The 27,250-nt window shown below is 57.1% G+C and overlaps 1 protein-coding gene across 9 annotated transcripts in view; it reads left to right on the top strand.

Moving 5' to 3' along the window:
• Positions 1 to 2,633: 2,633 nt before the first annotated feature.
• The window catches only part of MGAT3 (beta-1,4-mannosyl-glycoprotein 4-beta-N-acetylglucosaminyltransferase), a 39,892-nt gene continuing 15,275 nt past the window's right edge, over positions 2,634 to 27,250 (top strand). The window contains exon 1 of one of the 9 annotated variants that reach the window (XM_042247756.2): positions 2,634 to 2,895. In XM_042247756.2, coding sequence (XP_042103690.1) covers positions 2,894 to 2,895 — 2 coding nt within the window. In that variant the 5' untranslated portion in view covers positions 2,634 to 2,893. The other 8 variants (XM_060413558.1, XM_042247757.2, XM_060413560.1 and 5 more) reach the window with 8 other exon arrangements.

A 27,250-nucleotide genomic window follows, 5' to 3' on the forward strand; every position in this document is an offset into this window, starting at 1 on the left:
GATGGCATCACCGACTCAATGGACATGAGTTTGAGTAAACTCTGGGAGTTGGTGATGGACAGGGAGGCCTGGCGTGCTGCAGTCCATGGGGTCGCAAAGAGCTGGACACGACTGAGTGAATGGAACTGATACATAACAAAACTTACCATTTTAGCCATTTTCAAAAATTATTTATTTTGGCTGTGCGGGGTCTTTGCTGCTGAGCGGACTCTCTCTGGTTACGCAAAGGGGCTGCTCTCTAGCTGCTGCACTCTGGCTTGCGGTTGCCGTGCCTTCTCCTGCTGCAGCCCATGGGCTCTAGATCTCAGTAGCTGCGGTGCATCCGCTTAGCTGCCCTGCAGCACGTGAAGTCTTCCCGGACCAGACATAGAACCCGTGTCCGCTGTACTGGCAGGCAGATTCTTAACCACTGGCCCACCAGAGAAGTCCATATTCACTATTTTAAATTGCATAATCCGGCGGCATTGTTGTACAACCATCACCACCATCCATCTCCAGGACGTTTTTCTTCTTCCCAAACTGAAACTACCCACTAAACAGTAACTGCCCATTTCCTGGCAACTGCCATCCTGTGTCTATGAATTTGGCTCCTCATAGAACTACAATCATATGCTGTTTGTCCTTTTGAGACTGGTTCGTTTCACTTAAATGACTCAATGCACATGAGTTTGGGCAAACTCCGGGAAATGGTGAAGGACAGGGAAGCCTGGCGTGCTGCCGTCCATGGGGTCACAAAGAGTCCGACACGCCTGAGTGACTGAACAACAGCAACATTTCACTTAAAATGCCTTCAAGTTTCACTCATATTGTAGAATCTGTCAGAGCTTTTTTCCATTTTTTGGCTTTGGAATCTTAGTCCCCCAACCAGAGATGGAACTCGGGCCCTCAGCAGTGAAAGTGAAGGCCTAACCACTGGACCGCCAAGGAATTCTCTAAGAATTTCCTTCTTTTTCAAGGCTGAATAATATTCCATGGCATACTTTCACCATGTTTTTGCTTATCCATTTATTCCTCAATGGACGCCTGAATTGCTTCTACATTTGGCTATTGTGATTAAAGAGGCTGTGAACATGGACGCACAATGATCTGTTCAAGTCCCAGCTTTCCGCGCTTTGGGGTACGTACCTAGAGGATAAATTGCTGGGTCATAGGGCAATTCTCTGTGTAATTTTTTGAGGAGCTGTTGTGCTGTTTTCCATGGCAGCTGCACCATTTTACATTCCCACCAGCAAGGCACAAGGGTTTCTGATTCCTCTTTGCAATCGTCCAAGCCCAGGGAATGCTGGCAGCCCCACTGGGCACCGGGTAGGGCTGGGTAAGATGCTGGCAGAGATTGTCCAGCAGCTCCTAAGTGAGGAATGTGTGGGGTGGGGCAGTGATGCCGGCCCTTTGGGCAGGCACCGGGGGAGCCTGTCGTGCCGGCATCCTCACCCATGGATGCCAAGCCCTGGGTTCAGTCCTCTGGCTCTGACCTTTCCTGACCCCGACCTTTCCTGACCCCGCTCTGCCAGGCCACCTTAGACCAGGGCAAAGGGCATGAGAGGGGCCAGCATTGGGGACCCTGGCAGGCTTAAAGCCATGGCACAGTCAAACCCTGGGGCAGAAGGGTCCCTGCTCAGCAGGACCTCACCCTGCCCTGCCACACCCCTCATTCTGCCATCACCCCTCCCTGGCCTCAGTTACCTCTTCTGCTTTGTAGGGGCAAGCATGAGAACCAACTTGTGACCCAGGAGATGCCAGGCTCCCTTTAGGAATTCCCAAGACCAAGCCCCTCACTGGGCAGGTGAGTCAAGGCGGGGTGGGTGTTCTAGAACCCTGGCTCCAGGCTCCCACCCTGGCTCTCTCCACACCCTGCCCAGGCTGCTAGCATCTTCCAAGAGGGGTGAGGCGATCAGGTCCTTGAAAGTCTGAGCTCATTGAAGGCTCTGGTCCCAGGCTGAGGGTGGGTGCTCTGCCCTCCAGAGAAGATGTCAGAAACAGAGCCTCTTCAGGTCCTCTTCCTGTCTCCTCACTGGTGTAATGGGGTTAGACTGGGACTCAGTAGCCTTTAAAGGCCCTCCCATCTAGAAGATTCCATGACCCTAAACCTTCAGAAGAGGAGGAGAAGTCACTGAGGAGGGTGGCTGCAGTTTCTGGACCACATGCATGCTAAGTCGCTTCAGTCATGTCTGACTCTTTGAGACCCTGTAGACTGTAGCCCACCAGGCTCCTCTGTCCATGGGATTCTCCAGGCAAGAATACTGGAGTGGGTTGCTATGCTCTCCTCCAGGTGATCTTCCCCACCCAGGGATCGAAACCGCAACTCTTGCGGCTCCTGCTTTGCAGGTGGATTCTCTACTGCTGAGTCACAGGGAAGCCCTTCTGGACAGTAACCATCTGCAAACAGGAACAATGGCACTAGCTGCGTTTTCTAAGCATTTTGACATGTATAAACTCATTCCATCCTTACAACAACCCTATGCACAAGATACGAGTCTTATTCCTATTTTACAAAAGAGGAAACTTAACTGCAGGTAGCAGCTAGCAGGAAGTGTATAAGAGAGGCCAGAAACCTGACCGCAAAAACAGGCCACACAGAGCTCAGGGTTGGCCTGTCAGGGGAGGGAGAGGCCCTCGGGCTGTACTAGTCACGTCGTGTCTGGGGAAAGGCAGGGGCAAGTGGGAGAAAGGCCGGGATGGAAAGTTCTGACAACCCTGCATTGGAGGAGCCACTAAAGCTCCTGGGAGAAGTGGTGCAGGGACTCCAACCAGTTTCTGAAGGATGGTGGTGCCAGTGAAGAAGCTGACAGGCTTGGACCAACTCCAGGCAGTGGGATCTAGGATTTCTAGTAGCTGAAGCTGTCCCACTGAAAAGAGCTGTCAAGGGAGACAGGAGCAGCACATCACAGGAGGCATGTAAGCAGAGCCACGTGGGACAGAGGTCAGAGGAGATGATCTTGAGCGTGAGGCTCAGTCGAGCCACATCTAGGCAGCCCTGGCAGCCTCACGGTGCACATGGCCTCAAGGTTAGCAGCTGAACCCTTGGGGCTGGCTCAGGTCCCCAGGTGGAGTGCCAGCCCCGCCCGGGGCCTTTTCTGCGGCCAACCCACAGACATATTTCTGGGTGAATTTTTCTGTTCTTCCACTCCCACCCAGCAACCCGGCTCCAGCTGGACAGCCCAGGCTCCCCGCAGCACCCACATTATTTACATTTTTGGTCATCAAAAGGACCAGAAACCTTGCTGACCCAAAGGACCTCTGAGACCCATCAAGGACCACCTGTGGGCCCAGGGTGTACAGGCTCAGACAGGGAAACCAGTCTGGACATCCTGAGGTTGCCTTCCAGGTTGGGGAGAGGTGACCAAGGGGGTGTGGGCCAGGTGGTGGCTCAGCAGCTGTGAGGCTGGAACCTCGCTGATGGCCCAGGAGCGGAAGCTGCCGGCGGTGGACAGGCCGTGAGTCAGCAAGGTGGGCTGGTGGCCCCACCTCTGTTTCTGGAGTTTCGAGGCACCCTACTTCGAGGGTAGGTGCGGGGGCCGCGGATGGGAGCAGCGGCCACAGGCCGGAGGGGCCTCCAGGTGGGCCCAGCCCAGTCCTGGCCTCCCGGCTGAGAATGGAAGGCATGTTGTCATGTGAGTTTGTGGGGAGCGCCCAGTAGGGTTTTGAGGGTTGCAGAGTGTGTGTCCTCTGTGAGTGTACAAGGGGTGTGTCCGTGGGTCTCTGTGTCCAAGGCTGAGTGAGTATGTGTAAGCGGCCCTGAATGGGAAGTCTCCTGGTGGGCATGACCTGCTCCAAGCAGGTGCCAGGCATAAGCACACAGGTGTGGTTGTGTACCTCTCTCTGCTGGTAGGACCACTGATGTGACCCAGAGCCATGCCCTCGGGGACCCAGCCCGGGGCCTCCCTCCAGCAGGCCACCCTCCTGGGCTGCCATCTGCCACAGGGGGTGTCCCTAGCTCAGCCGGTGACTTAGCCCAGTGTTCAGCATCTCTGGTGTCTTTGGAGCTTGTGGAGACCCTCGGGTTGACTCATTCCTGCTTGTCCCCTGCACGCTTTCTGGCTCTAACTAGTCCCTTCCCTGTCCAGCCTTGTATTGGATGCCCATCTCCAAATCTGCCCCAGCCTTCGAGGCCTGGCTGAGATGCTGCCTTTACCTTCCCAGCCCCTGGGGGCCTGGGGCTGTCTCCTGTTGTGTTTCGGTCTTGTCCTCGGCACCCCACTGGCCCAGCTTCTCCTGGGGGCAGGGATGAGTCTGACTGCTCTAGCCCAGGGCCTGACGTACAGTAGGTGCTCCATCTGTGAACAGATGTAACCCTGCCCTCCCCCTGCCCCACGTGATCGCCTTCCTCTCTGGATGGGGTCAGCTGTGAGGATGAGAGGACTCGGGGAGGGACCCGGGCCCTGGTCACTGGAGCCTTGCCCCTGGGCTTGCGTCCTGGCTCTGCTCTCAGCTGTCGGGTTGGGGGGCTCTGTCAATCAGTTTCCTCGATGGGGGATCCAGTGTGCAAGGCTTGGGGGCCTCCAGGGAAGGCAAACGTGGTGGAGAGGGAACGGGCTCCCGAGTTTCTAGGCGAGGTTGCCAGGGTCCAGCTAAGTGTGCGGTTCATGGCACAAGACGTGACTGGGCTGCTGGGTCGTGTTGGTTTACAACCACACAGCAGCCTTGGCCCCAGTGGGGGGAGTCTTCCAGTCCAGAGGTCTTCCCTTGCCCGGAAGGGTGGCACTTCTCTCTCTGGGCTCCCAGCAGTCTTCAAGCCCCACACAAAATACATTTGCAGATGACGTGTGCACGCATGCTCAGTCGTGTCCTACTCTTTTCTGACCCCGTGGACTGTAGCCCTCCAGGCTCCTCTGTCCATAGGATTTCCCAGGCAAGAATACTGGAGTGGGTTGTCATTTCCTCCCCAGGGGATCTTCCCCACCCAGGGATCAAACCCATGTCTCTGTGTCTCCTGCTTTGTAGGCACGTTCTTTACTAATGGCGCCACCTGGGAATTTCAGGGGTGACCCTCAAACACACACGGTGGGGGGCGGGAGGGAGGCTTCCTTCCTATGAACAGAGATTACCAAGCCGCTGCTGTGTGCCAGGCTTGTGGGTACTGAAGAACCAATAGCTGGGTCAGGACAAATATCACTGCGCTGCTAAGGGTTATGTCTAGTGGGGGAGACAAGCAAAAGGACAGGACACAGGAAATTACCTAGTATGGTGAAGGTGAAAAGTTCTAAGAAAAAAGAAGAGAAGGCAGAGTGATCAGGAAGCCTGCACCTAAACAGGGTGCTTGGGGAGCCCTGAGTCTGCACCGAGACTGGGAGGAGGAGCCATGTGGTATCTGGGGAAGAGCATCCGGAGGAGAGAACAGCCCACCCCAAGGAGGCAGATGCGCTCACGGAGCATGGAGGGGATGGGGCGGGGGGCAGCAGGCGGGCCCTTGTGGCTCCTGAAGGACTCTGGCCTCATGCTGGGTGAGATGGGAGCCACCGCAGGATTTGAGCAGTGGATCTGCCTTGTTGCTTTCTAGAAACACACTGACTGCCCTATAGGGTGGAGCAGACACACCAGGGGCAAAGCTATGGCAAGCATGCCAGTGAAGGACTTCCTTGGTGGTCTCGTGGTTTAGACGCTGCGCTTTCACTTCGGGGGTGCACAGGGTCGATCCCTGGTCGGGGATCTAGGAGCAGCCAAAAATAAATAGAGCAACAACAGCTATTTAAAACAAAAAGGAATGCAGGTGAGAGCCTGGCACATAGCAGCGGCTTGGAAATCTCTATTCATAGGAGGAGAGGACTGGGGAGCCCACAGGACCCTCTGCTGTGGGAAGAGCATGGGAGAATTGGGGGAGGGGCCTCTGAAGGGCCAGGGGAGCCCAGGAACCCCTCAGCTGGTCCCCAATCCTTTGAGGACTCAGTAACACCCATGGGCCCACTTCCACAAAAGCACACAGGTGCGCATGCACACGCCCACAGGCCACGTGCGCTCATACACATTCACACGCACAAGCACAAAACCACATCCTCACACGGGTATACTCACACCATGTTTACCCACATATGTGCACACTCACAAACACACACCATGCCACAGGAAATGTTAGGAGATTCCTGGACCCCCTGACCTCCCAGGTAATGGACTCCTGTCCAATCTATCCCCTCCGCTTGACAAGTATGGAAACTGAGGTTTGCAGAGAGAAAGGGGACTTATCCAAAGTCACCCAGGCAAAGAGGGTCTGACCAGCAGCATTTGGCCCAGACAAGACTAGACTCCCTGCCTTGGGGCTCTCTGTCCCCCTGTACTGAGCAGGGTGACCCATCTCATTTTTATGCCTTAAGAGCTCACCAGGATGCACGGTGATGACCCAGAGAGATGTTATGGGGAGGGAGGTGGGAGGGGGAGTTCATGTTTGGGAACTCATGTACACCCGTGGTGGATTCATGTCAATGTATGGCAAAACCAATACAGTATTGTAAATTAAAATAAAGTTAAAAACAAACAAACAAACAAAAAGAAAGAGCTCACCAGGAGGCCAGTCATGGAGGTCAGAATATCAGACAGGAAGTGCTGAGGGGCCTAAGAGGGCCCTGGACACAAGTAGTGGGCCATGAAGGTGAACTTCAGGAAGGGGAAGTCAGAGAAGATTCCACAGAGAGGAGGCATGTGCAACCTCACCCTGGAGGACTGGATGGGTGGAATAAATACTTAGAGATGAGGCTGGGGAGGGCATTGCAGGCAGAGTCTTGTAGCACCAGAGGCCTTGAGGTGGAAACTCTCCAAATCAGACATGAGCAAGGCCTCTGTTAGGGGTTACGTGGGTTGGGTCTTGAAGGACGAGTAGGAGTTTTTTCAGAAAAGCTCTCTGGGCAGGACTATTATATGTCAAGGCGCAGAGACAAGGAAGGCTGGAGAAACTGCAAGCATTTCAGAGAGCTGCTTGCTGTGTGCTTGGGAGATGAGCTCAGTAATGAATGAATGAATGAATGGGGTGCATGTAGGGGAGGGCAGGAGAGCCAGTCTGGTGACTTCATGTGGCAGGTGATGAGGAAGGAAGGGGACTAACATCCTGCTGCTGCTGCCAACCCACAGGCTCTCAGGCGGCCACCTCATGCCCATTACACAGATGAATAAGCTGAAGCTTCTTTTTTCTTTGGCTGCACCACTGTGAGGCTTGCAGGCTCAGTCCCAACCACCGGACAGCCAGGGAATTCCCTAAGCCATAGCTTTGAGCCAGCTCACACTGCCTGTGGCATCACAAGGCTCCTGGCCCCTGAGGAGCCTTGGCAAGGCAGGTGTTCGGGCCTCATCACGGCTCAGGGGACTTCTCACCTGGAGACCTAGGGCCAAGTGAAGGAGGTGGGGAGTATGGCTCCCACCGGTCAGGCAGCAGCTGCCAAAAGGGATAACAGACCTAGCAATTGTTCCCAGAGCCAAACAGGCCCCAGGTGAAAGGGGACAGCAGATCTGTAAGGCGACACCTGTCTTGGGGTAGATAATCTTGTACCTGGACCTCTCTCAGCCCCAGGCTCCCACAGCCTCCTTGTCAGGTGGCCTGGCCCCACGGGAAGGGTGGGGAGGGAGGAGCACTTCCCAAGCCTCTGCCTCTCCCACACCCCGTTGGATGGTGTGGAGACAGGAGAGGAAGTAAGCAAGTGGGAGGGAGAGGATGGAACTGTCCCGGTTCCACTGATATCAGTGTGATGACTGGGCAGCGATCATTCCCATTTTCTGGATGAGGACTTAGTGCAGCGACATGAGTATAACAGGCAGAGAAGCTGATTAGAGCCCAGGCCTCTTTTATTTATTTATTTGGCTGCACTAGGTCTTAGTTGCAGCATGTGGGATCTTTGATATTCATTGCAGCATGCGTGATCTTTTTTAAAACCATTTTTTAGTTTTGGTTGTGCTTGGTTTTCGTTGCTGCATGTGGGCTTTCTCTAACTGTGGCAAGCCGGGGCTACTCTGGGTTGTGCGGGCTTCTCATTGTGGTGGCATGTCTTGTTTCGGATCACGCTTTGGTGGTTCTGGCTCCCAGGCTCTAGAGCACAGGAACAGTAGTTGTGGTCCGTGGGCTTAGCTGCTCCACGGCATGTGGGAATCTTCCTGCACCAGGGATTGAACCTGTGTCTCCTGCATTGGCAGGCAGATTCTTTACCACTGAGACATCAGGGAAGCCCCTTTGAGTGGCCTTATGAAGGAAACTTCCTTATTCCCATTTTACAGATGAGGAAACTGAGGTTTAAGTCATTGACACAAAAACTCAGACTGAAGCCAGATGTCTCTGGCTTCTGAACCCAGTTACCAACATGCAGCGACCTGCCCACACCCTTATCTCTCACTCAGCCCCACGGGGAGGGCCTGGGGGCTCAGTGATAGACGACCACATCTATTTTGCACATCGTTAAAAAAAAAACAAAAAGGAGTCAAGCTACAAGTGTGATGAATTAGTTTTTAGGTCACAGCAAAATGGCTTCACATCAAATGAGCTGCATCAAAAAAAAAAAAAGTGTCACAAGGGTAAAATCCTTACATAGAGGGGATCTGGGAGGGCTGGGCTGGGACTAGGAAGCTTCCTTTCCACTGGCCACCCTTCAATAATTTTCAGATTTGCACTGTGTGGAATTATTCTCTACCCACCCAAATCAATCAAATGATTTCAAAGGACAAAAGGCATATTTGTGGCTCAGGCCTTGATTTGGAATTGTGGGGCTCGTGGTCTTGCGGGGCACCAGCGCTTGTCAGGGGCTGAAAGAGCACACATTAAGCGACACATGACGGCTGTGGACCACCCACCAGGAGCATCCTGGCAAAGAGAGTGAAAACTGAGAAAGCCCCATAAACCTGAACTTGAGCCCGGGGCTCGTCACTTTACCTCCTCCCCTTTGCTGGGAGCTGTGAAAAGCGAGGGATGTGATATTTTGTGCCCAGCTTGGTGCTGGGCCAGCATCCAGGTTTCTGGACAAGTTCGCTAGGGGAGTCAGACCTGCAACAGAGCTTCTCTTTTGGGCCGAGGGACGTCCACAGTGTTGCAGGAGGTCTGTGGGAGAAGATTCTCCTGCGGAACATGGCCAGGCAAGGAAAAGTGTCTCTGAGAGGGTCCTATCCAGATGGCAGGAATCCCCAGGCAGAGGTGGAGTGATGGCTACGGCAAGGTGGAGGTGAGTGTGTGTGAACAGTGGTGAGGATTCTGTAGGGGTTGAGCAACAAGGGAGGAGTGTCTGCTAGCAAGGCAAGTCGGGGAGAAGCGGAGGCTGACATTTTTTTTTAGATTACTTAGTTGTCACTTGTTGCAATGCACTTTATTTATTTGACCTGGTCTTAGTTGCAGCATGTGGGATCTTCGCTTGCAGCATGAGAACTCATTTGTGAAATGTGGAATCTAGTTCCCTGACCTGGAATCGAACCTCGGTTCCCTGCATTCGGAACACAGAGTATTAGCCAATGAACTAACAGAGAAGTCTCAAGACATATTTTCAGGGTAGAATAGTTGGGGTCCGGGGGAAGGGCTAGTGACAGAGTAACTGAAGCAGGTGAGTCATGGAGATGATACGTAAGGCATAGTATGGCTTCCCTGATGCCTCAGCAGGTAAAGAATCCGCCTGCAGTGCAGGAGACACAGGAGACTCGCGTTTGATCTCTGGGTCAGGAAGATCCCCTGGAGGAGGGCATGATGACCCACTCCACTATTCTTGCCTGGGAAATCCGAAGGACAGAGGAGCCCGGTTACAGTCCACGGGGTCATAAAGAGTTGGACAAGACTGATTGACTAAAGTTTCTTTCTTTTTTTTTTTTTTTTAAGAGTAGTGCCAGCTAGGAATGGTTTTTACATTTCCAAGTGGTTGGAGTAAAAAATCAAAAGAATAATGGTTTACCTTGAGTGTCCCTAAATAAAGTTTTCTTAGAACACAGTCATACTCATTTCTGTATACAATATCTATGGTTGATTTTATGCATTAATGGCAGAGTAGAGTAGTTGAGACAGAGACCCTATGAGCAACAAAGCCTAAAATATTTACTATCTCGCCCTTGCAGACAATAGTTTGCTCATTTTGGGCTTAGACGGAACTAACCAGCAGAGATAAATAGCAGAGGGTCTAGGTCACGAAGGCCTCCTTTTCTGCCCAAGAACTGAGCTTAAGCTGAAAGCAAGTGGGAGCCATCAGGTGTTCAAGGAGGAGAGTGTCCTACTCAAGTAAATGTTGGAGAAGATTGACTGGCTGCTTAGCAAGAATAGACAAAGATGGGCGAGGAGCACCTGAACCAGGAAGAACAACAGCAGGAGAGGGCTCTAAAGGCCCTCTGCAAAGGCTCCAAAGGCTGCTCTTGAGCAGCCTAGCTGGGAGGCAGCTCACTGCCCTCCTGGTGCCTTCGCCACTGGTCCACAGCGAGGCTGCTGCATACCCGGACCCGCTTACACGCATACCCGGACCCGCTTACACGCATACCCGGACCCGCTTACACACATAGGCGGAAGTGATTGCTAGAGGGGCTCACATGAGCGGAAGCCGGAAGCCCACAGCCCTAAAATGGCGGGAAGGACGCGGAGGCAGCCTCGAGCCCAGTGCAAAAGCATGAGACAAGGTGTGAAATGGTGGGCGCTTGGAGAACCGCGGCTGGTTGTGCAGCAGAAGAGGAGACGCAGGAGGTGGGCAGGACCGTCGGGCTTTGAGTGCCCGCGGAAGGGGACGGATTAGGGGTGGGGAGCAAAGGTCTCCACCAGGTGTCAGTGGGCCAGGCCTGGAATAGAGGGAGCACAGAATTGCATTGGTCATATGCCTGGATGGAGGGGGTCAGAAGGATACAGGCGGGCCAAGGCCCAAGGCCCACAGGCCAGTGTACATCGGCGATCTTCACAAACACACAGACATGTGTAGAAGCGGTCACAGGCCCGCAGCGATACACACACCACAATACCTGGCCCTTTGCACACGGTCACAGCAGCGTGTACACATCATCTCAGCCGACCAGGCGCGCACACAACACAAGACCCAGAGGCCTCTCTGCATAGTCACAGATGTGTGCACACAAACACGCAGGCACAGCGGCTGGGATCCACGCCCGTGTACACACAGGAACAGACTCGGGTACACGCCGCAGGTCACCCAGACCCATACATACGTCAAAACAGACACATGCATCCACGCGCAACAGAATCGGACACGCAGATGCATGCACATGCCAGACACGCACACGCTCTGACCCGCTGCGCCTCTCATCTCGTACACACACACACAACCGCACAGGACGCACCGGGCCGTGGGTCGGCGCACGCACGGTCACAGGCAGGATCGCGCGCTCCCAGGCACGCGCGCGCGCGCGCGCGCACGGACACACACACACACACACACACACACACACACACACACATTTGATCGCACACGCGGGAGGCGCAGAGCAGCGGCGGCCTGAGACTGCGGTCCTAGGCGTCCCCGGCCCCGCGCGGCGAGCGGAGCCCGGCTGGCGGCGGAGGGAAGGGGGCGCTGGTGGGGGCGGGGCGGGGGCCGGAGCCGCCCGAGCCCGGCGGGAGCTGCCCCTCTGCGCGCCGCGCTCGGGCCTCGCCTCCGCACCCCCCGCCTGCCTCCCGTGGGGCCCTCCCCCGCCGGGGTCCGCTCGCCGGGTCCCCGCCGCGGCCCCCGGGTGCAGACAGGCGGCCGCGCCGGGCCCGTGGGACGGGTTGGAGGTGGGGGCGGGGGCGGCGGGGCGGGGATCGGGGCCGGGCCGGGGCCGCGCTGCCTGCGATGCCGGGCGCCCGCCGCAGCCGCCGCCGCCGGAGCCCGGGATGGGGCGAGAGGTTGCGGCGAACGCCAGCATCTCCCCGCCGGGGGCCCCGGGGGCCGCGGAGCCGCCGCCGCCGCTGCTGCTGCCGCCGCTGCTGAGACCCGGCGGGCGATGGGTGAGTTGACCCTGGCGTCCTGGGGGCCCGCGTCGCAGCCCCCCGCATCCCGGCACTCCCGGCCCTGCGCCTCCTCCGCGCTCGCTGCGCCCCCCGCCCCCGTCACAGCTCCTACGGCCCCCCTCCCCGAGCGTGACCTTTGGGGCGGGGGCGGGAGCACTAGGCTTGGGGGTCTGGGTGGGGGCCGAGATTGGGGGCGGATGCTGGGGCGGCTACTCAGCTCTGGCACCCCCTCCCCCAACCTGGCTGCTCAGCTGAGCTTTTTGTGGCCCGGGAGGGCAAAGCCTCATTCCCTCGACCCCCCCACTTCCCCGACCCCCGGCCTGGGCAGGGGGCGTCCCTGAGGCGCGGGTTTTGAGCTAGGCTTTGTGCACCGCGCCCCCGACAAACCTCCCGCGCGCCGCGAGGCTGGGGGTGGGAGGCCTCGGCTCCCGCCTTCCCCTACCCCCCGACCCCGGGCTGCGGCGCGGCCGCGGCCGAGGCCCTGGCGCTGTCGGGGTGCTGGGCGGATGCGGAGGCCGGGATCAGACCGAGGGAGGTGGAGAAAGAACCCCAACCCTCTCTGGTGGGGGGGCTCCCGCTCTTTCCACCGCACTGCCCAGGGCGGGGGAGGGAACCTGGCTGGGGGAGGGTGCTATAAATATCTGCAAATAGTGAGTTCTGGAACTGGGGGTGGGGAGGGGACTGCACCTGGGTTGTATTGGGGAGGGGGGGTCTGTGCCTGAGCTGGAGTGCCAGAGGGGCAGAGATGGGTCTCAGCCAGCCCTAGTGACCTGAGGTCGGGTGACTCTCTAGGCTCCAGGAGACTTCCTAGAAGTGGGCAGGACCACTGCCCCAGTGAGCTCTCTGGTCCCCCAGCCCGGCTCTCTCTGGGTTCACATAGCACTCCACTCCTGGGCCACCAGCTCAGATCTGCCTCGATGGGGAAGACTTGTGTCACCTCCCGGGCAGTTACTAAAAATCCAGGCAATGGGCCAAGCCTGGGGATGGAAGGAAGAGCAAGACAAGTTCCTCCCCCCACCCCACCCCACTTCCCCCAAAGCCCCACCGGCAGGAGCTGACCATTCCGCGGAGTTATCAGTATTCCTGCCAGCTGAAGAGATAGACACAGGGTCCTGGGAAAGTTTGAAAAAGGGGCCCCCAGCATCGCCCCCACCCCTGCTGCCCCCGGAGGAGAGGGAACTTGCTGGAAGACGTAAAAGGAAGCTAGAAGGGTTTGCTTGGGAGAGAAAGTGGGAAGGGTATTCTGGGCGGAGGGATGGATAAGGCAAGGCTCCAAGATGTGCTGAGTGTATGCGAGAGCTGGAGATGGGGGACAGCCAAAGCCCTGCTGGGGGCTGACAGGAGAAGCCACTGAAGAGAGGGGAGCTGAAGCTGGAGGAAAAGGAAGGCCAGGTGGAGGCGAGGTGGTGGGCCACCCCAGGGAGCTGGCATGAGGACAGCAAGGAGACCGGCTGGGATGGCACCGGCTGGCCCGGCTGACCCCTTGCTGTGGGTCTGCCTAGCGCCCTTGATGTGGTCAGGGCTGCTTGATCCACATCGCTGATCACTTTCACTGAGATAGCCGGACCACCTCGGCTGGACAGCCTTCTGAACCTCAGTTGCCATGGCTGACAAATGGGGAGGTCCCTTCCCTAAGCTGTGGCAAGGACTGCATGGCATGCTGCATCTACGTGTACAGGTACGCCCAGCACCTGAGAAGCACCGAGGAAACGGCCGGCGGCTCCATGGGTATTTTGACCTGTGTAACAGGGACGCTGATACCGGCTGGCAGGCCATGTCCACTTCATGGTGAGGATCCTGTGAGGGCTGGTTGTGACCAGGAGGAAACTGAGGCTTGGGGGAGCTGAGTGTCCCTGTCCTCCTTCTCGGAGGAGACAAAAGTAGCAGTGAAGAGTGACCCGGGCAGGGTGGTCTGCATGGACAGCCTCCTCTTGCCTGTGTAGACACCCACCACCTTCTGGCCCCCGGCTGTGTCGAGCAGGGGACTCTGCTCTGCTCCCCAAGGCCAATTTTTGTTCCCTATGCTGCCGCACAGCGCAGGACACCCCTTCCCAGCCAGCTCTCTCATCTACCACATGGGACTAGGGCTCCCTTCCAGAAGTTTCTTCAGATATTCTGGCCAACAGCATGATGTCCTCCTGTGAGGGGCGCTTTGCTGGGCAGCCTGGTGGAGAGGATACAGGCCTTGCCCGCCAGAGATTCAAATTGAGTTGGGCAGCAGATACCCCCGGGCACGTGGGCGCAGATACCCATGGTCTGCCTAGCTCTGTGCTGGCTGCTGGCAGGTAGGGAGCAGTCTCAATAATTGTGCCATGAGGCAGTCAAGTGCAGAAAGAGCAAGAATTTCAGATCCAGTGGCCCAGGTTCAGATTCCGACCCTGTCGCTTCTTATTTCGTGACAGTAGGCTAGTGACTCTCCCTGTGCCTCAGTTTCCTTGTCTCTAATGTGGGGAGATGCACAGTATTGCTCTTTGAAGAGCTCCATTCAGTTTCCAGTGGGCGTTCGCTGCCCCCCTTCCAGAATGAGTCTCCCTATTCGCCCAGCCTGCCACAGTCGATGTGTGGTTCACTTTCTTGTTGTCTTCCCCTCTGTCTGTGAGTCCCCATGGGCTGGGTCCTCCCTCTCTGTACCCATTTCTTGGGCAGGGGGGGCAGTGGTCTGCTGGTTCGCCGATGAGCAGTGGTGGCCAGTTTCCGTGGTGTAAATCTTCCCAGCAGGACTGATTTCAAGCTGCCAACCATTTAACAGTCTCACAATGGGAGCTGGTACAGCACCCAGGCATTCAGTAGGTGGTTAATAAACAGTAGAACAAGGAGGAAAGTCCCCGGGAGCTGTTGGTCAGATAGACTTGGGAAGCGGCCACCTGATTCTGGAGCTGCGGAGGGCTTGTTGGAGAGCGCTGGCTAGGCAGAGGGTGGGGCGAGAGACTACCCTGAGTAAGCATCCACAGGGAGGAGGGGAGAGGGAACGGCGGCTGTCTCCTTCCCTCCACACCTCTGAGCCTGCCTCTCTCCTCTCTAACCCCTCTCCTCCCAGGGGCTCCCCTTGACCTTGGCCTGGGCCTTAGCGTAGAATGGCCCAGCTGGACCCCATGCTTTAGCCAAACAGAGCTCTGAGATGTGGTCCCACAGGCCCCAAACCTCAGATTCTATTCCTTTGCCTATGCCGTTCTCACCACCCGAATGTCTGTTCTGCCTTCTGTCCCCTGGCACTCTGGCTCTCACCAGAAGCCTCCGTGTGATGCCAGCGTGTTTGTTATTGTGTGTTTAGCCCCGTGGACCTACAGGAGCACGAATGAATGAGTGAATGAGTGAATGAGTGATTCTCAGCCAGGGGAACATCCCTGCTCTTCCTTCCACCTCCTCCTCCCTCCCTGACCAAGGACACTGAAGCTCCAGTGGGCAGCCTCACTTGCAGCAGAATGGTCACAGGGACCTTGCTTGTCCCCATTTCCCAGAAAGGGAAAGAGGCTTCAGGAAAGGGTAAGAACTTCCCAAGGGCTAGAAGGAGGCCTGGGGGGGTGGAAGAGTAGTGGACCACCCTCGCATGGTCTAGAATAGGCTGACAAGGGTTCCAAGACCTTGCTTATAATCCAGAAAGTTAACAGGGAATACTTTTCCTTGCATTGCTGAAATTCTCCTGTTGGCTCACTTCTTTTCATCTTTTCTATAAAAGTAAAATCGGAACAATAGGAATCATTCACACACCTAATTACTCTGTTGTCTTATGAGTTTAGAGCTTATTTGGCTAAGACTTTGGTTCCCACTGAAGTGGGAATCCCGGGGGTGGGGTGGGGTGGGGTGCGGGGTGAAGGCCAGGACAGGAGGTAGGAGTCTGTGCTGATGCTGGGGTCTCCTGAGGGCCCAGCCTCTGGCTACCCCTCTAGGCAGGCCAGGAATTTCCCAGAAGGAGCAGGCCCGGAGGTCTGAGGTCTGAGTGAGGGAGGGTGGCCAGAGGCCATCTCTGAGAGTCTGGATGCCAGAGACCCGCAATGAAGAACTTTGCAGTCATAATAATTTGCAGCTATTTATCGAGCACTTACTATGTGCTGGGCGCTGGGCCAAAGCACTTTGTCTGCATTATCTCAGAGACACCTCCTAACTTCCCACGAGGTAGGTACTATTATTATCCCATTTGGCAATGCGAAGGGGCTGGGGACCCAAGGCCGGGAAGTGGCAGGGCTGGGATCCATTATATCCAGCCTGTAAGTCCCCAGCCTGTAGGATGGGGCTGCTTGTCCAGACCCTTCCATCACCCAGAGATGACTGCTGTCTGTGGCTCATATGCCTTGGAGTGCCGCCTCCCCCCACCCCGCCCTCCAGAGGGCCCTGGGGCTGCCTGCTTCCTTCTCATAGGCCTGGGACCCTGTTTCAGGAAGGCCTGCTCAGCCTTGCCTGGGCAGCAGGGGGTTAGTATGGATTTTCCGGGCTCCCCTCCCCGCCCCACCGAGTCAGAATCCCATCCTGGGAGGGAGGGTTGGAAATCTATAGTTTCGAATCCCCTGGAGATTCTGAGGCCTGTGGACTCCAGGAACCACTGCTTGGCCCCACGAATTCCATGCTGCCTTACGAGACCCCTTCAGCCTCTGTGACTCAGCTGCTTCCTGTGTTCTCTCTGCTCCCCCAGCTCTGCAACAACCACACTGTCCCACCCCTCCCATCCCTCCCTTCCCAAGCCCATTGCTTTTATCTCAGCACCTGCTGCCACCACCTCCTCCAGGGATCAGATCCCAGGCTGACTGTGGACCCCCCAGAGCTTGCTTACCACTTTGGACAAGCCCCTTGTGGCCGCCCTCCTCTTTTACTGGGGGCCTGGCACGCGGTCTGGGTGAATCGAGGTGACTGGGGAAGAAGGACCGGGGGGAAGCTGCCCATTAAGTGAGGGCACTGGTTCCTGAGCTGGGCACACGGGCACTCTCTGGGGGGCTGGCACCTTGCCTCACACGAGGAGGCACTTGAGCAGTATTTGAGTGTTTGCTGAATGGTGATTTTGAGAATGGCGGGTGAGGGCCACTTCCGGAAACAAGGCAGATTAGCCGGCTTAGGTGAAAGGTGGAGAAGGCGCCTTCCCAACCATCACCTGGGACTGCGGGTGTCACAGTTCATGTTTATGGCGTGAATGGGAAGGAGACGCTGGTGCTTTACGGCGTGATTTCATTTCAGCACCTCAGGGCCGCTGCACCAGCTCTCCCCCCGACCCAGACAAGCAGCTCTGGGGCCGGCTCCCCCTGCGGCCTGTCCTGGTGCTGTCCCTCTGTCTGCAAGTGCCCTTCCTCTCCTCTCCTGACTCATCTGTCCTGTAAGACTCTTCCAGGAAGCCATGCGGCGTTCGTACTACCCCACATTCCTGTCTGTCTGCCTGGGAGGAGAGCCTTGTGCAGGGAGGTCTTGTCGAGGGCCTGGTTGGAGGGGAGGGTGCCAGTGGTCGGGGGACTGGGGAGGAGGTCACCAGGGCCAGCCATGGGGCTTGCTCTGCTGTTCGTTGTGTCCAAGTGGCAAAGGGAGGGGGTTACAGGAAGGGTCAAGGGGCCTCCTGGCACGGCTCCTGGAAGCAACTGTGAAGCGCAGTCCAGCCAGGTGACAGTCACCTCAGCCTAGAGAGGGGGCCAGACTGAGGCCACCCATTTCACAGAGGGGACGTTGAGTCCCGGGGTGCTTGGCACTGACCCAGAGCTTTGCGGTCTGTAGGAGGCCCAGTACTGTGGGTTTGTGCCCCGCCCCCATTCCTCTCCCACGCTGGAGTGTTTCTCAGTGGGGTCCTGGTCGGGGGGTGGATGAGAAGGAGGCCAGGAGAGCAGAGTCCCCAGGGCTCAGGCCTGCCCTTGGGTCCTCTGGCTTGGAGACAGTGCTCCTCAGGAAAACTGCGTGTTGCCCCAACCTGGCAGGAAGCTCAGGAAAAAGTCTACAAGAACTTAGGCTACAATGTTAGGCCAGGGGTGGCAGGTTGATGAGTGGTATCATCCTGTCTCTTTCGCTGTGATGTCCAGATTTCCCAGAATGTATGAGAAACCTTTAGAACCAGAAGATGAAGTTAGGTTCTAAGAGAAGAAAAGGGGCCATGAGAACAGCCAGCTCCCCATTTGTTGGATTCTGGGGTCCCTGCTCATGAGTAGCCTCCAGGGAGGCTGGCTGTGGGGTCTCAGGGTGGGAGTTGCCCGGCCCCAGGGACATCCCCCAGCACAGGTGCACCGGGGCACACAGCTTTCCTCTCCCTCATCCCTGGAAACTGGGTCAGTGAGAGTCCAGGCCAGGGGGTACTGGGATGCCGCGCCCCGAGAATTCTGTCCACACCTCCGACCTCCTTCCTGTGGCCCCAGTCCGGCCTCTGCACCTCTTCCCCTGTGCACCCCACGTTCCTGCCTTGGGGCCATTACTGTGCTGGACTCTTCATCTGGAAAGCCAGCCACCTCCACCCAGGTGTTGCCATTCACCGAGGAAGCCACCTCTGCCTCTTCCAACCAGAGGCGCCCCTAGGGCTGTTGACATTACTGCCCCCCCTAACCCCTGTGCCCAGTGGATTGGCTGTCTTCCTGACTGACCCTGTCTCTGAGCGCATTTCCGGCAGTCCTGAGCCATAGTCAAGTTCTCACCTGTGGTCACGGGCTTCCTAATGACAGCTGAGCCCCGATCAGCTGGGGACTTGATCTCTGTCTCCACCACGGCCCCCTCTGTCCTTGGTACAGAGCACTTGTTCATCCACTTAGTACTTGATCACTGGGTGTCTTCTCTGTACCGGAGGCTGGGCTATGTGCCAGGGCAGGGTGTGATCATGTCTGTGATTGTGTGCTTTTTTTTTTTTTTTTTTTTTGCGAGTTACCTAGCACACACAGCAGGAGCACCTCCATCATACGAATGCATGTCCCTTAGGCTGTGCCCATGTGTAATCCTGCCAGTCCCGAACACGCCTAGCTAATTCATTCAGCAAGCGTTTATTCAGTGCCCACAAGGAGGTGCCAAACCATGACCCAGAAGCTGAGTGCCCCAAGGTCCCTGCCCTTGTGAAGTGCCTGTCTCGTGGGGCCATTATAGAGCAGGCTGGTGGGGAAGGGGGGCCAGCAGGCATGGGGGGTGGTCAAGATGGCATCCTGGGGTGACAAGGAGAGGGGTGGGGAGGGGCACTCCTGCCGGGGCTGTGGGTGTGCTCTGCGATCCCATCCCTGGGAGCCCGAGCGGGCCCTCCTTGCTGGTTTTGCTGCTCTAGGACCACGGAGCCCTGGGCTGTGAGTGCCGCCGCTGGTGCTAGGAGGAGGGCACGGTGCCCTGAAGAGGGAGTGTGTTGGTTGGAGAGCCTGGGCTGCAGAACTTTCTCCTTTTTTGTTGTTTGAATTAGTTTATTTATTTATTTTTGGCTGCACCGGTCTTCGTTGCTGCAGGGGTGTTCTCTAGTCGGGGCGCATGGGCTTCCCGTTGCGGAGCACGGCCTCTGGGCGCGCTGGCTGCAGAGTTGCAGCACTCAGGTTCAGTAGCTGTGCCGCACGGGCTTGGCTGCTCCACGGCCTGTGGAATCTTCCTGGACCGGGGATCGAACCCTTGTCCCCTGTGTTGGCAGGTGGGTTCTTATCCACTGTACCACCCGGGAAAGTCCCTCCAGCTATAGAACTTTCTATGAGAGGCGATCCTTGGAACTAGAACCCAGAACACAGCACCCGGAAAGTAGAAACCTCCCCCTGCCAAATTCAGACCAGAGAAACTGGAAGATAGTACTTGGAGAGGGAACATTAAGCAGCAAACCTAGAACTTGGCCTGTTGGAACGTGGAGTGTTGATGCGGGTCAAGCTGGAAGGTCATGTCTGCGCCCCCAGGGGTCAGTGGGAAACTGAGGTCCAGAGAGGATGGGGCGGCCCTTGCCTTGGGGAGCAGCAGTGGGCATGTGTGTGGTCTCCACTGAGCCAGTCCCTTCCCACGGCCTCCTTGGATGAGGCACGTCCCCTCTCTAGGCCTCGGTTTCCCCGTCTGTGAAGTGGGCTTGAGCAGATGGGCTAGGGTGAAGCGCACCGCCTGGGAAGGGGACGCTGCTGCTGGTGCCCAGGGTCTCCCGGGAGGTTAGCTGAATTGCTGGGGCCTGGACCCCAGCCCCCTGGCCCCTTCTCACCTGTGCTGACGGTTCTGTCTCTACTATTTCATCTTTTGTCTCCTGCCCTCTGATCAGTGGGAAATCTGAGCGCCTGCCGGCCTGTTCCAGAATGCTCTGTGGATCCAGCAGGCGGGAAGGACTAAGTCATTACCGGTGAGACCAGATTGGTAGCACCCGTGAAATTAAGGAGCAGGGGCCCAGTGCCGGCAGCCCTGTGTGATATCCCCTCCAGTGGTGAGGGCTCATGGAGAGCGCCTGGTGGGGACAGTCAGGTCCTGACCCAGGGATGCTGTAGGTCCTTGCAGGCCGGGTCGGACAGTGAAAAATCAAGGAGGGAAAAGAGAAAAGGCTCATTGTTCAGCCTTGAGGAGGCTCACCTCTGCCCAGAGCTGCAGAGCCAACCAGCTGTGTACCTGCTCAGGACTGCACCCAGCAGGAGGTTAATTATGCTGCTCAGGTTCCCGGGTGGCATGAGCCGCTGCCTTTGGGCCAGGTGCAGCCCCCAAACCCTCCTGGGAGCCTGCAGGCGGCGTTACCAGCCTCCCTTTCACGCCGCAGACAAGCCTGGAGAGAGTGGGAGTTTTGCTTGGGGTCGCAGAGTTTGGGGTAGCAGAGCCAGGCTCAAGCCCGTTTCCTCCCTCAGCAGCAGCTGCTTGAGCACCTACTGTGTGCCAGGCCTGGATCTGGGCACTGAACACACAGTGGTGAGCCATGGTGGGGAGGATCCTAACCTGCTCGAAGCGGTTGCTTCACTTTCCACCTTCCTGTCCCTCCTCGCGGCCATCAGGCATCACTTTGCTCCGAGCTCCCTGAGGATGGAGTTGTGCCCTGTGTCTCTCTTTACTACCAGCTCATTGGAAGGGACCCTTAGGATGCGTGCAGACGAGCCCCTTCACTGGGGCGTCCTGAGCCCGAGGTCACATGGCAGACAGAGCTAGGACTTGCAGCCACCTTGCCAAGCCCCGGACCAGGCCTGAGAGCCCAGCGGCACTCACTGAAAAGTAGTATGTGGATTTGGGGGCGGGGTCTTTCATTCATTCATTCTCCAAGCCTCTCTATCAGATGCTGGGCTGAAGCTGGGGACCCCGGGGTATTGGGGGGTTGGGCAGGCCAGGGTTGAGACGGCTTGGCTCTGTCCACAGGCCAGGGTCAGAGAGGCCTGGAGGAAGTCAAGTCCAATTCAGCTGAACCCTCTGAGCTCGGCGTGGGGCCGGGGAGTGTAAGATTACACAGAAACTTGGAGCCTCCTGAGAGATCTGGACTTTATCCTGAGGGCCAGGCTGGAAGGGGCAGCGTCAGATGTGGCTTCTGCCTGGCTCCAGGGCACCTGGCTGGGGCCCCCCTTAGGAAGGCCACAGCTGTTGTCCAGGTGAGCACTGGCAGTGGCACAGCCAGCGGGGAACGGGGCACAGGGCGAAGGGTGGGGCTTGAGAGGTTTCAGGGCACTCGGAATAGACCCGTCTTGGTGACGGGTGTGTAGGGTCAGCGAAAGGGAGGCTTTAGGGTGGCTCCTGGGGTCCTGGCATGGGCTCCCAGGTGGCAGCTCACGTCACTGGCGGGGCGCAGAAGGAGGCAAGTTGGTAACGGCCGCAGTTGTCCCCCTGTCCTGGGTGCCAGGCTCAGGTCACGGGTCATCGGCTCAGATTGTTAGAACAACCGTTGGAGCGAGTTCTTTGCTCCCTGTCTTGCGGCTGAGGGTGGCAGGCAGGCATGATGGGAATTGACTGTAAAGCCCAGGTGCCTGCCCTCCCTGCGGCCCATCCGGGATCCCGTGGAGCCTGCCCATCTGTGTCCCTCAGCCCAGCCCGTGCTCAGGCCTCCCGCTTGCACACGTGCACCCTGCCCCACCCCCCGCCCCCCCGTACACGTGGGGAGGTGCCCGTGGGAGGCCTTCCACTCCCACTGCCTAGGAACACGGGGACCAACCTCTGCCTCTGTCCTGTGCCTTGGCACCCCCACCACCCTGGGCATAGGCACCCTCTCGCCCCCCCGCCCCCCCAGCACAGGCACTCTCCCACCCCAACCTGCCAGGGTGCAACGCCTGGGACAAAGTTCCTCCAGCTGCAGCTTGACTCTTGCCCACCCAGCCTGAGCAAGAGAAAGCACCGTGAGGACAGAGAAGGGGTGGGGCGGACCCTCCCCTCCCCTCCCCTCCCCTCCCCTCCTCCCCTCCCCTCCCCTCCCCTCCCCTCCCCTCCCTTCCCCCACTCTCAGGCCTTCTGGGCTGGAGATGGAGCTGAAGTGGCCCTTTGTACATTGTCCCTGGAGGATGGGCGAGCCTGAGCGGGAGGGGCTGGCACTGCCGGGGCTGCCTGCCTGGGAAGGATGGCGCTGATCTCAGCGGGGAGGGGGCAGGGGGCTTTCTCAGCGCAGCGGAGAGCATCCTGCTAGGAGTGGATTCTGTGCTCACTCAGCAGCTGTTTGTGGAGCTCCTGCTCCGGGGTGGGCTTTCCCTTAGGGAGTGGGGGGCAGCAGGGACCTGCGACTGTGGCCCATGGTGACCCTGCTCTCCTGCTGTTGACATTCCAAGTGAGCAGGGTGTGGGTGGGGGAGACCGACCACCAACACGTAAACAAGGAGACGGATCGCTTCCGCAGTGGAGTGAGGAGCCCATGACGGGGAGGGGACCGCTGCTTTAGCTGGCTTTAGCTGGTTGGTCAGGAAGGCCCCTCTGAGCAGCAGCTGGCATGTGGAGATCCGAGGGAAGGGCATTCCAGGTGGAGGGAACAGCCAGGGTGAGGACTGTGAGACAGGTGAGCCTGGGGTGTGGAAGGGACGGGAGGCAGGGACTGTGGCTGGAGTCACGTGGACGAGGGACATGAGGTCAGCAAAGATGCAGGGACCAGATGGCCAGGGCCTGTGGGTACAGAAAGGAGTTGGGATTTTATTCTGAGTGTGATGAGGGTTCAGAGCAGGGGGATGTGGCCCAACGGGGCCTTTGCAGTGACAGAACTGGTGGGGCTCAATGCCAAAGGAAAATGTAGGGCCCTTGGTTCAAAAATCGAGAATTTCAAGTGGTTAGGACTCTACGCTTTCACTGTAGCGGGGCATGGGTTCAATCCCTGGCTAGGAAACTAAGATCCCACTTGTCTGGAGGTGGCAAAAAAAAAAAAAAAAAATTCAAGACGGAAAAAGATACAGGCAAGAGGGAGACCAGTGAGGAGGAAGAGGAGGAGGGGCCTTTTGGAGGGAAGTGCCAACTGGCCTACCAACATCCCTGCCAGGCCATCCAGGCACACGGAGGGCATGTGGAAAGCAGGCATTGACCCTAGCCTGGAAGCTCGGCGGACTGGTCTCTCTCTTTAGGTGTTATCCTGTTTAATCCTCCTGGGGTGAGGGGCTAGGGCGGTCCCACATTGCAGATGGGGGACTCTGAGTTTCAGGGATATTAAGTGACCTGCCCAGGATCGCACAGGAGTGCAAAGGCATGGGGGCAGGATTTGAGAACAGTGCCTCTGGATTCTGGATCCCGGGCAGCTGCTGCCCGAATTGCAGTGCCCTGCCCACCTCCTGAGAGATGGGGCTGGGGGCATCTCCTACTGTGCTGGGCCTAGAAATGAGTTGCCTCTCTGTCTCTCATAGAGGCAGAAGGTGCTCAGCCCCAGCCTGACCGGCCTTGCTTCTCCTCGCTGTGAGCCTAATCTCTGTTCCACAGACATGGACACTGAGGCAGGGCAGGGCCATCTGCTCTGGCCACCCTCTTGTCCTGCTGGGCCAGAGTGGGTCGTTTGGGTCTGGAAGGATGAGTGGCTGGGAGGTGGGCCAAGAGCTGCAGGCCCAAGATGCAGGGGTCTCTGGGGAAGTCTCCTCCCCACTGGCTTTGGTGGGCTCCATAAAGATATGGGTAAACTCCGGGAGTTGGTGATGGACAGGGAGGTTTGGCATGCTGCAGTCCATGGGGTCGCAAAGAGTCGGACACGACTGAGTGACTGAAGTGAACTGATAAAGATGTGAGCAATACGTGAACTATGAACTTCCAGATGTTCAAGCTGGTTTTAGAAAAGGCAGAGGAACCAGAGATCAAATTGCCAACATCCGCTGCATCATGGAAAAAGCAAGAGAGTTCCAGAAAAACATCTATTTCTGCTTTATTGACTATGCCAAAGCCTTTGACTGTGTGGATCACAATCAACTGTGGAAAATTCTGAAAGAGATGGGAATACCAGACCACCTTTGACCTGCCTCTTGAGAAACCTGTATGCAGGTCAGGAGCAACAGTTAGAACTGGACATGGAACAACAGACTGGTTCCAAATGGGAAAAGGAGTACGTCAAGGCTGTATATTGTCACCCTGCTTATTTGACGTATATGCAGAGTACATCATGAGAAACACTGGGCTGAAAGAAACACAAGCTGGAATCAAGATTGCCGGGAGAAATATCAATACCACCCTTATGGCAGAAAGTGAAGAGGAACTAAAAAGCCTCTTGCTGAAAGTGAAAGAGGAGAGTGAAAAAGTTGGCTTAAAGCTCAACATTCAGAAAACGAAGATCATGGCATCTGGTCCCATTACTTAATGGGAAATAGATGGGGACACAGTGGAAACAGTGTCAGACTTTATTTTTTGGGGCTCCAAAATCACTGCAGATGGTGATTGCAGCCATGAAATGAAAAGATGCTTACTCCTTAGAAGGAAAGTTATGACCAACCTAGATAGCATATTGAAAAGCAGAGACATTACTTTGCCAACAAAGGTCTGTCTAGTCAAGGCTATGGTTTTCCAGTGGTCATGTATGGATGTGAGAGTTGGACTGTGAAGAAAGCTGAGCGCCGAAGAATTGATGCTTTTGAACTGTGATGTTGGAGAAGACTCTTGAGAGTCCCTTGGACTGCAAGAAGATCCAACCAGTCCATTCTGAAGGAGATCAGCCCTGGGATTTCTTTGGAAGGAATGATGCTAAAGCTGAAACTCCAGTACTTTGGCCACCTCACGCTAAGAGTTGACTCATTGGAAAAGACTCTGATGCTGGGAGGGATTGGGGGCAGGAGGAGGAGGGGACGACAGAGGATGAGATGGCTGGATGGCATCACCTATGCGATGGACAAGAGTTTGAACAGGCTCTAGGAGTTGGTGATGGACAGGGAGGCCTGGTGGGCTGCGATTCATGGGGTCGCAAAGAGTCGGACATGACTGAGCGACTGAACTGAACTGAACTGAACTGAGATGAGGAGACTGAGGCCTGGACAAGTGGGAGGAGGTGGAGCCAGGAAGCCAGGCCCTGTGAAGGGCAGAGCTGGCGCCAGGCCAGGCCGAGGCCAGCTCATCAGGTAGCCACCTACCTGCGGCCTGCGCTCGGCCTGGGGGGTGGGGAACCGCCCTCAGGGAGGAAGGAAGCAGCTGCTGTCCTGCCGTGTGGGCCGGGGACTGGGTCGGGCAGCGCCTTGCAGCAGCTGGGACAGGACGCTGCCTCACCTGTGGCTTGCCACCCCGGGGTCCGAGGCAGGTACCGGATTGGGTGAGGGGAGGGTGGGCCTGGGGGCTCTAGGGAGGGGCCAGGCAGAGAGCAAGGTGGGGGGGTGATGGCGGGGAGTGGGAAGCCCCAGGGTCTAGGTCAGACACTCTGCCGCTGCTTAGAGGGTGGGTCAGGCTGGGCACTCTGACCCTGAGCCTCCTTCCTCACCTGTGATGGCACTGGCAGCCAATGAAAGGATCAGATTGTAACAAAAATACTTAGTGCCCCTGCCAGGGGGTGGTTCTGGGAGAGGCCTCAGGTGGGCCCGCTTCTGCCCATATTGCCAACAGGCTGGTGGCGATGGCTGTGGGCACAGGAGTCCGGGGGTCCCCAGGCCATGTGGTCAGGCCCAACTGGCAAACAGCAAGCAAATGGAAACGCCCAGCAGGGGCGCAGTTGTGTGGCACCCTTACTGTCTGAATCCGGGCCATTAGGGCCAGGGAGAAGACAATGGGGAAGCTGGGGATAAAAACTGATGAGAGAGAGCGTGTGGGCAGGGGGCAGCAAGAGTCAGGTCCTCTGTGAGGTTTCAGGCCCCCAGAGCTCCTGAAGTCCAGGCCTGGCCTCAGAGTTTCCCCAACTTTTTGGAGCACCAGACCCCCTTCAAGCTCCTGGAGACAGCAAGATGGGACCCTGTTCAGGGTGATCTGTTCCCATTGGAGTTGGATGAGGGGCTGGGAAAGGGCCCTGGGGCTCCCTCAGCCTTTCTCAGGGAACCCTGAGTTTTGTGAAACGTGTTTTTTTTTTTTAAAAAAAATTTTTATTTATTATTTCGCTGTGCTAAGTCTTAGTTGAGGCACGAGGGATCTTTAGTTGCGACATGCAAACTCTTAGTTGCGACATGTGAGATCTGGTTCCCTGGCTAGCGATCGAACCCGGGTCCCCTGTGTTGGAAGTGCAGAGTCTTAGCCACTGGACCACCAGGGAAGTCCCTGAAATACAGTTTGAAGTCAACACAGGCCAACCTTGCAGAGTATCTCATGGTGGGGTGGGAGGACTCACATCGTTACAGGGGGAAGGAAAGGGAAGGGAAGGGAAGGGAAGCTGCCAGCCATGGGGGTTTGGGAGGGTGCAGCTGTCCTGGGCACGGGGCTCTGGTGGCTGGTCCGGGCACATGCCAGAGCCAGGGAGGACTGTGACCCACAGACTCAGGCCCACGGGCTCCTGCCAGAGGCCCCTCCCCGGGTCAGGCTCAATGTGGCCTCCTAGCCTTTGTCCTGGAAATCCTGAGTGAGGAGTCGCGGACGTGGTGTATGGGCTCCACTTCCTCCCAGCTGGGTGGTTTCTGGCAGAACTTTCCAAGGTTGATGGGAGGCTACCTCTGATCAACATTATCAGTTTTCTATAAATCCAGTGTTTATAGGAAGTCAGGTCTCCTAGTCCTTAAGTTTGGTCTCCCTGAGGGTACATGTGTGAGAAACTCCACTTTGTATCTCCTCTGGTTCTACTTTATTTATTTAGTTTTGGCCACATGGCATGCAGGATCTTAATTCCCCGACTAGGGATCGAACCCGTGACTCCTGCCTTGGGAGCACGGAGTCTTAACCACTTAAGCCCGCGAAGCCCTCCTCTGGTTCTATTTTAGGCTGAAAGTTTGGCACAGCTGCCTTGGGACTGCTGATCCCAGAGGGTGCTGACCAGGATGCGGAGCCCAGGCTCCTGCCCTAGCCACCCCCGAAGTGTGGGGAGTGTCTGTGCCACCCCTCGGGGCCCCTCACCCCTCCCCAGGCTCGAGGCTCCTGCTTTGCTGCCCCTGCACTAGGCTTCCCGACACGTTGGCTTCTGAGCCCTTGGCCCCACGCTGCTGTCCCCACGCTGCACGGTGGCTCCTTTTCGATCTTGGGTCTCCGCTGAAGGGTC

Source organism: Ovis aries, chromosome 3, assembly GCF_016772045.2.
Source record: "Ovis aries strain OAR_USU_Benz2616 breed Rambouillet chromosome 3, ARS-UI_Ramb_v3.0, whole genome shotgun sequence".
Classification (NCBI taxonomy): Eukaryota; Metazoa; Chordata; class Mammalia; order Artiodactyla; family Bovidae; genus Ovis; species Ovis aries.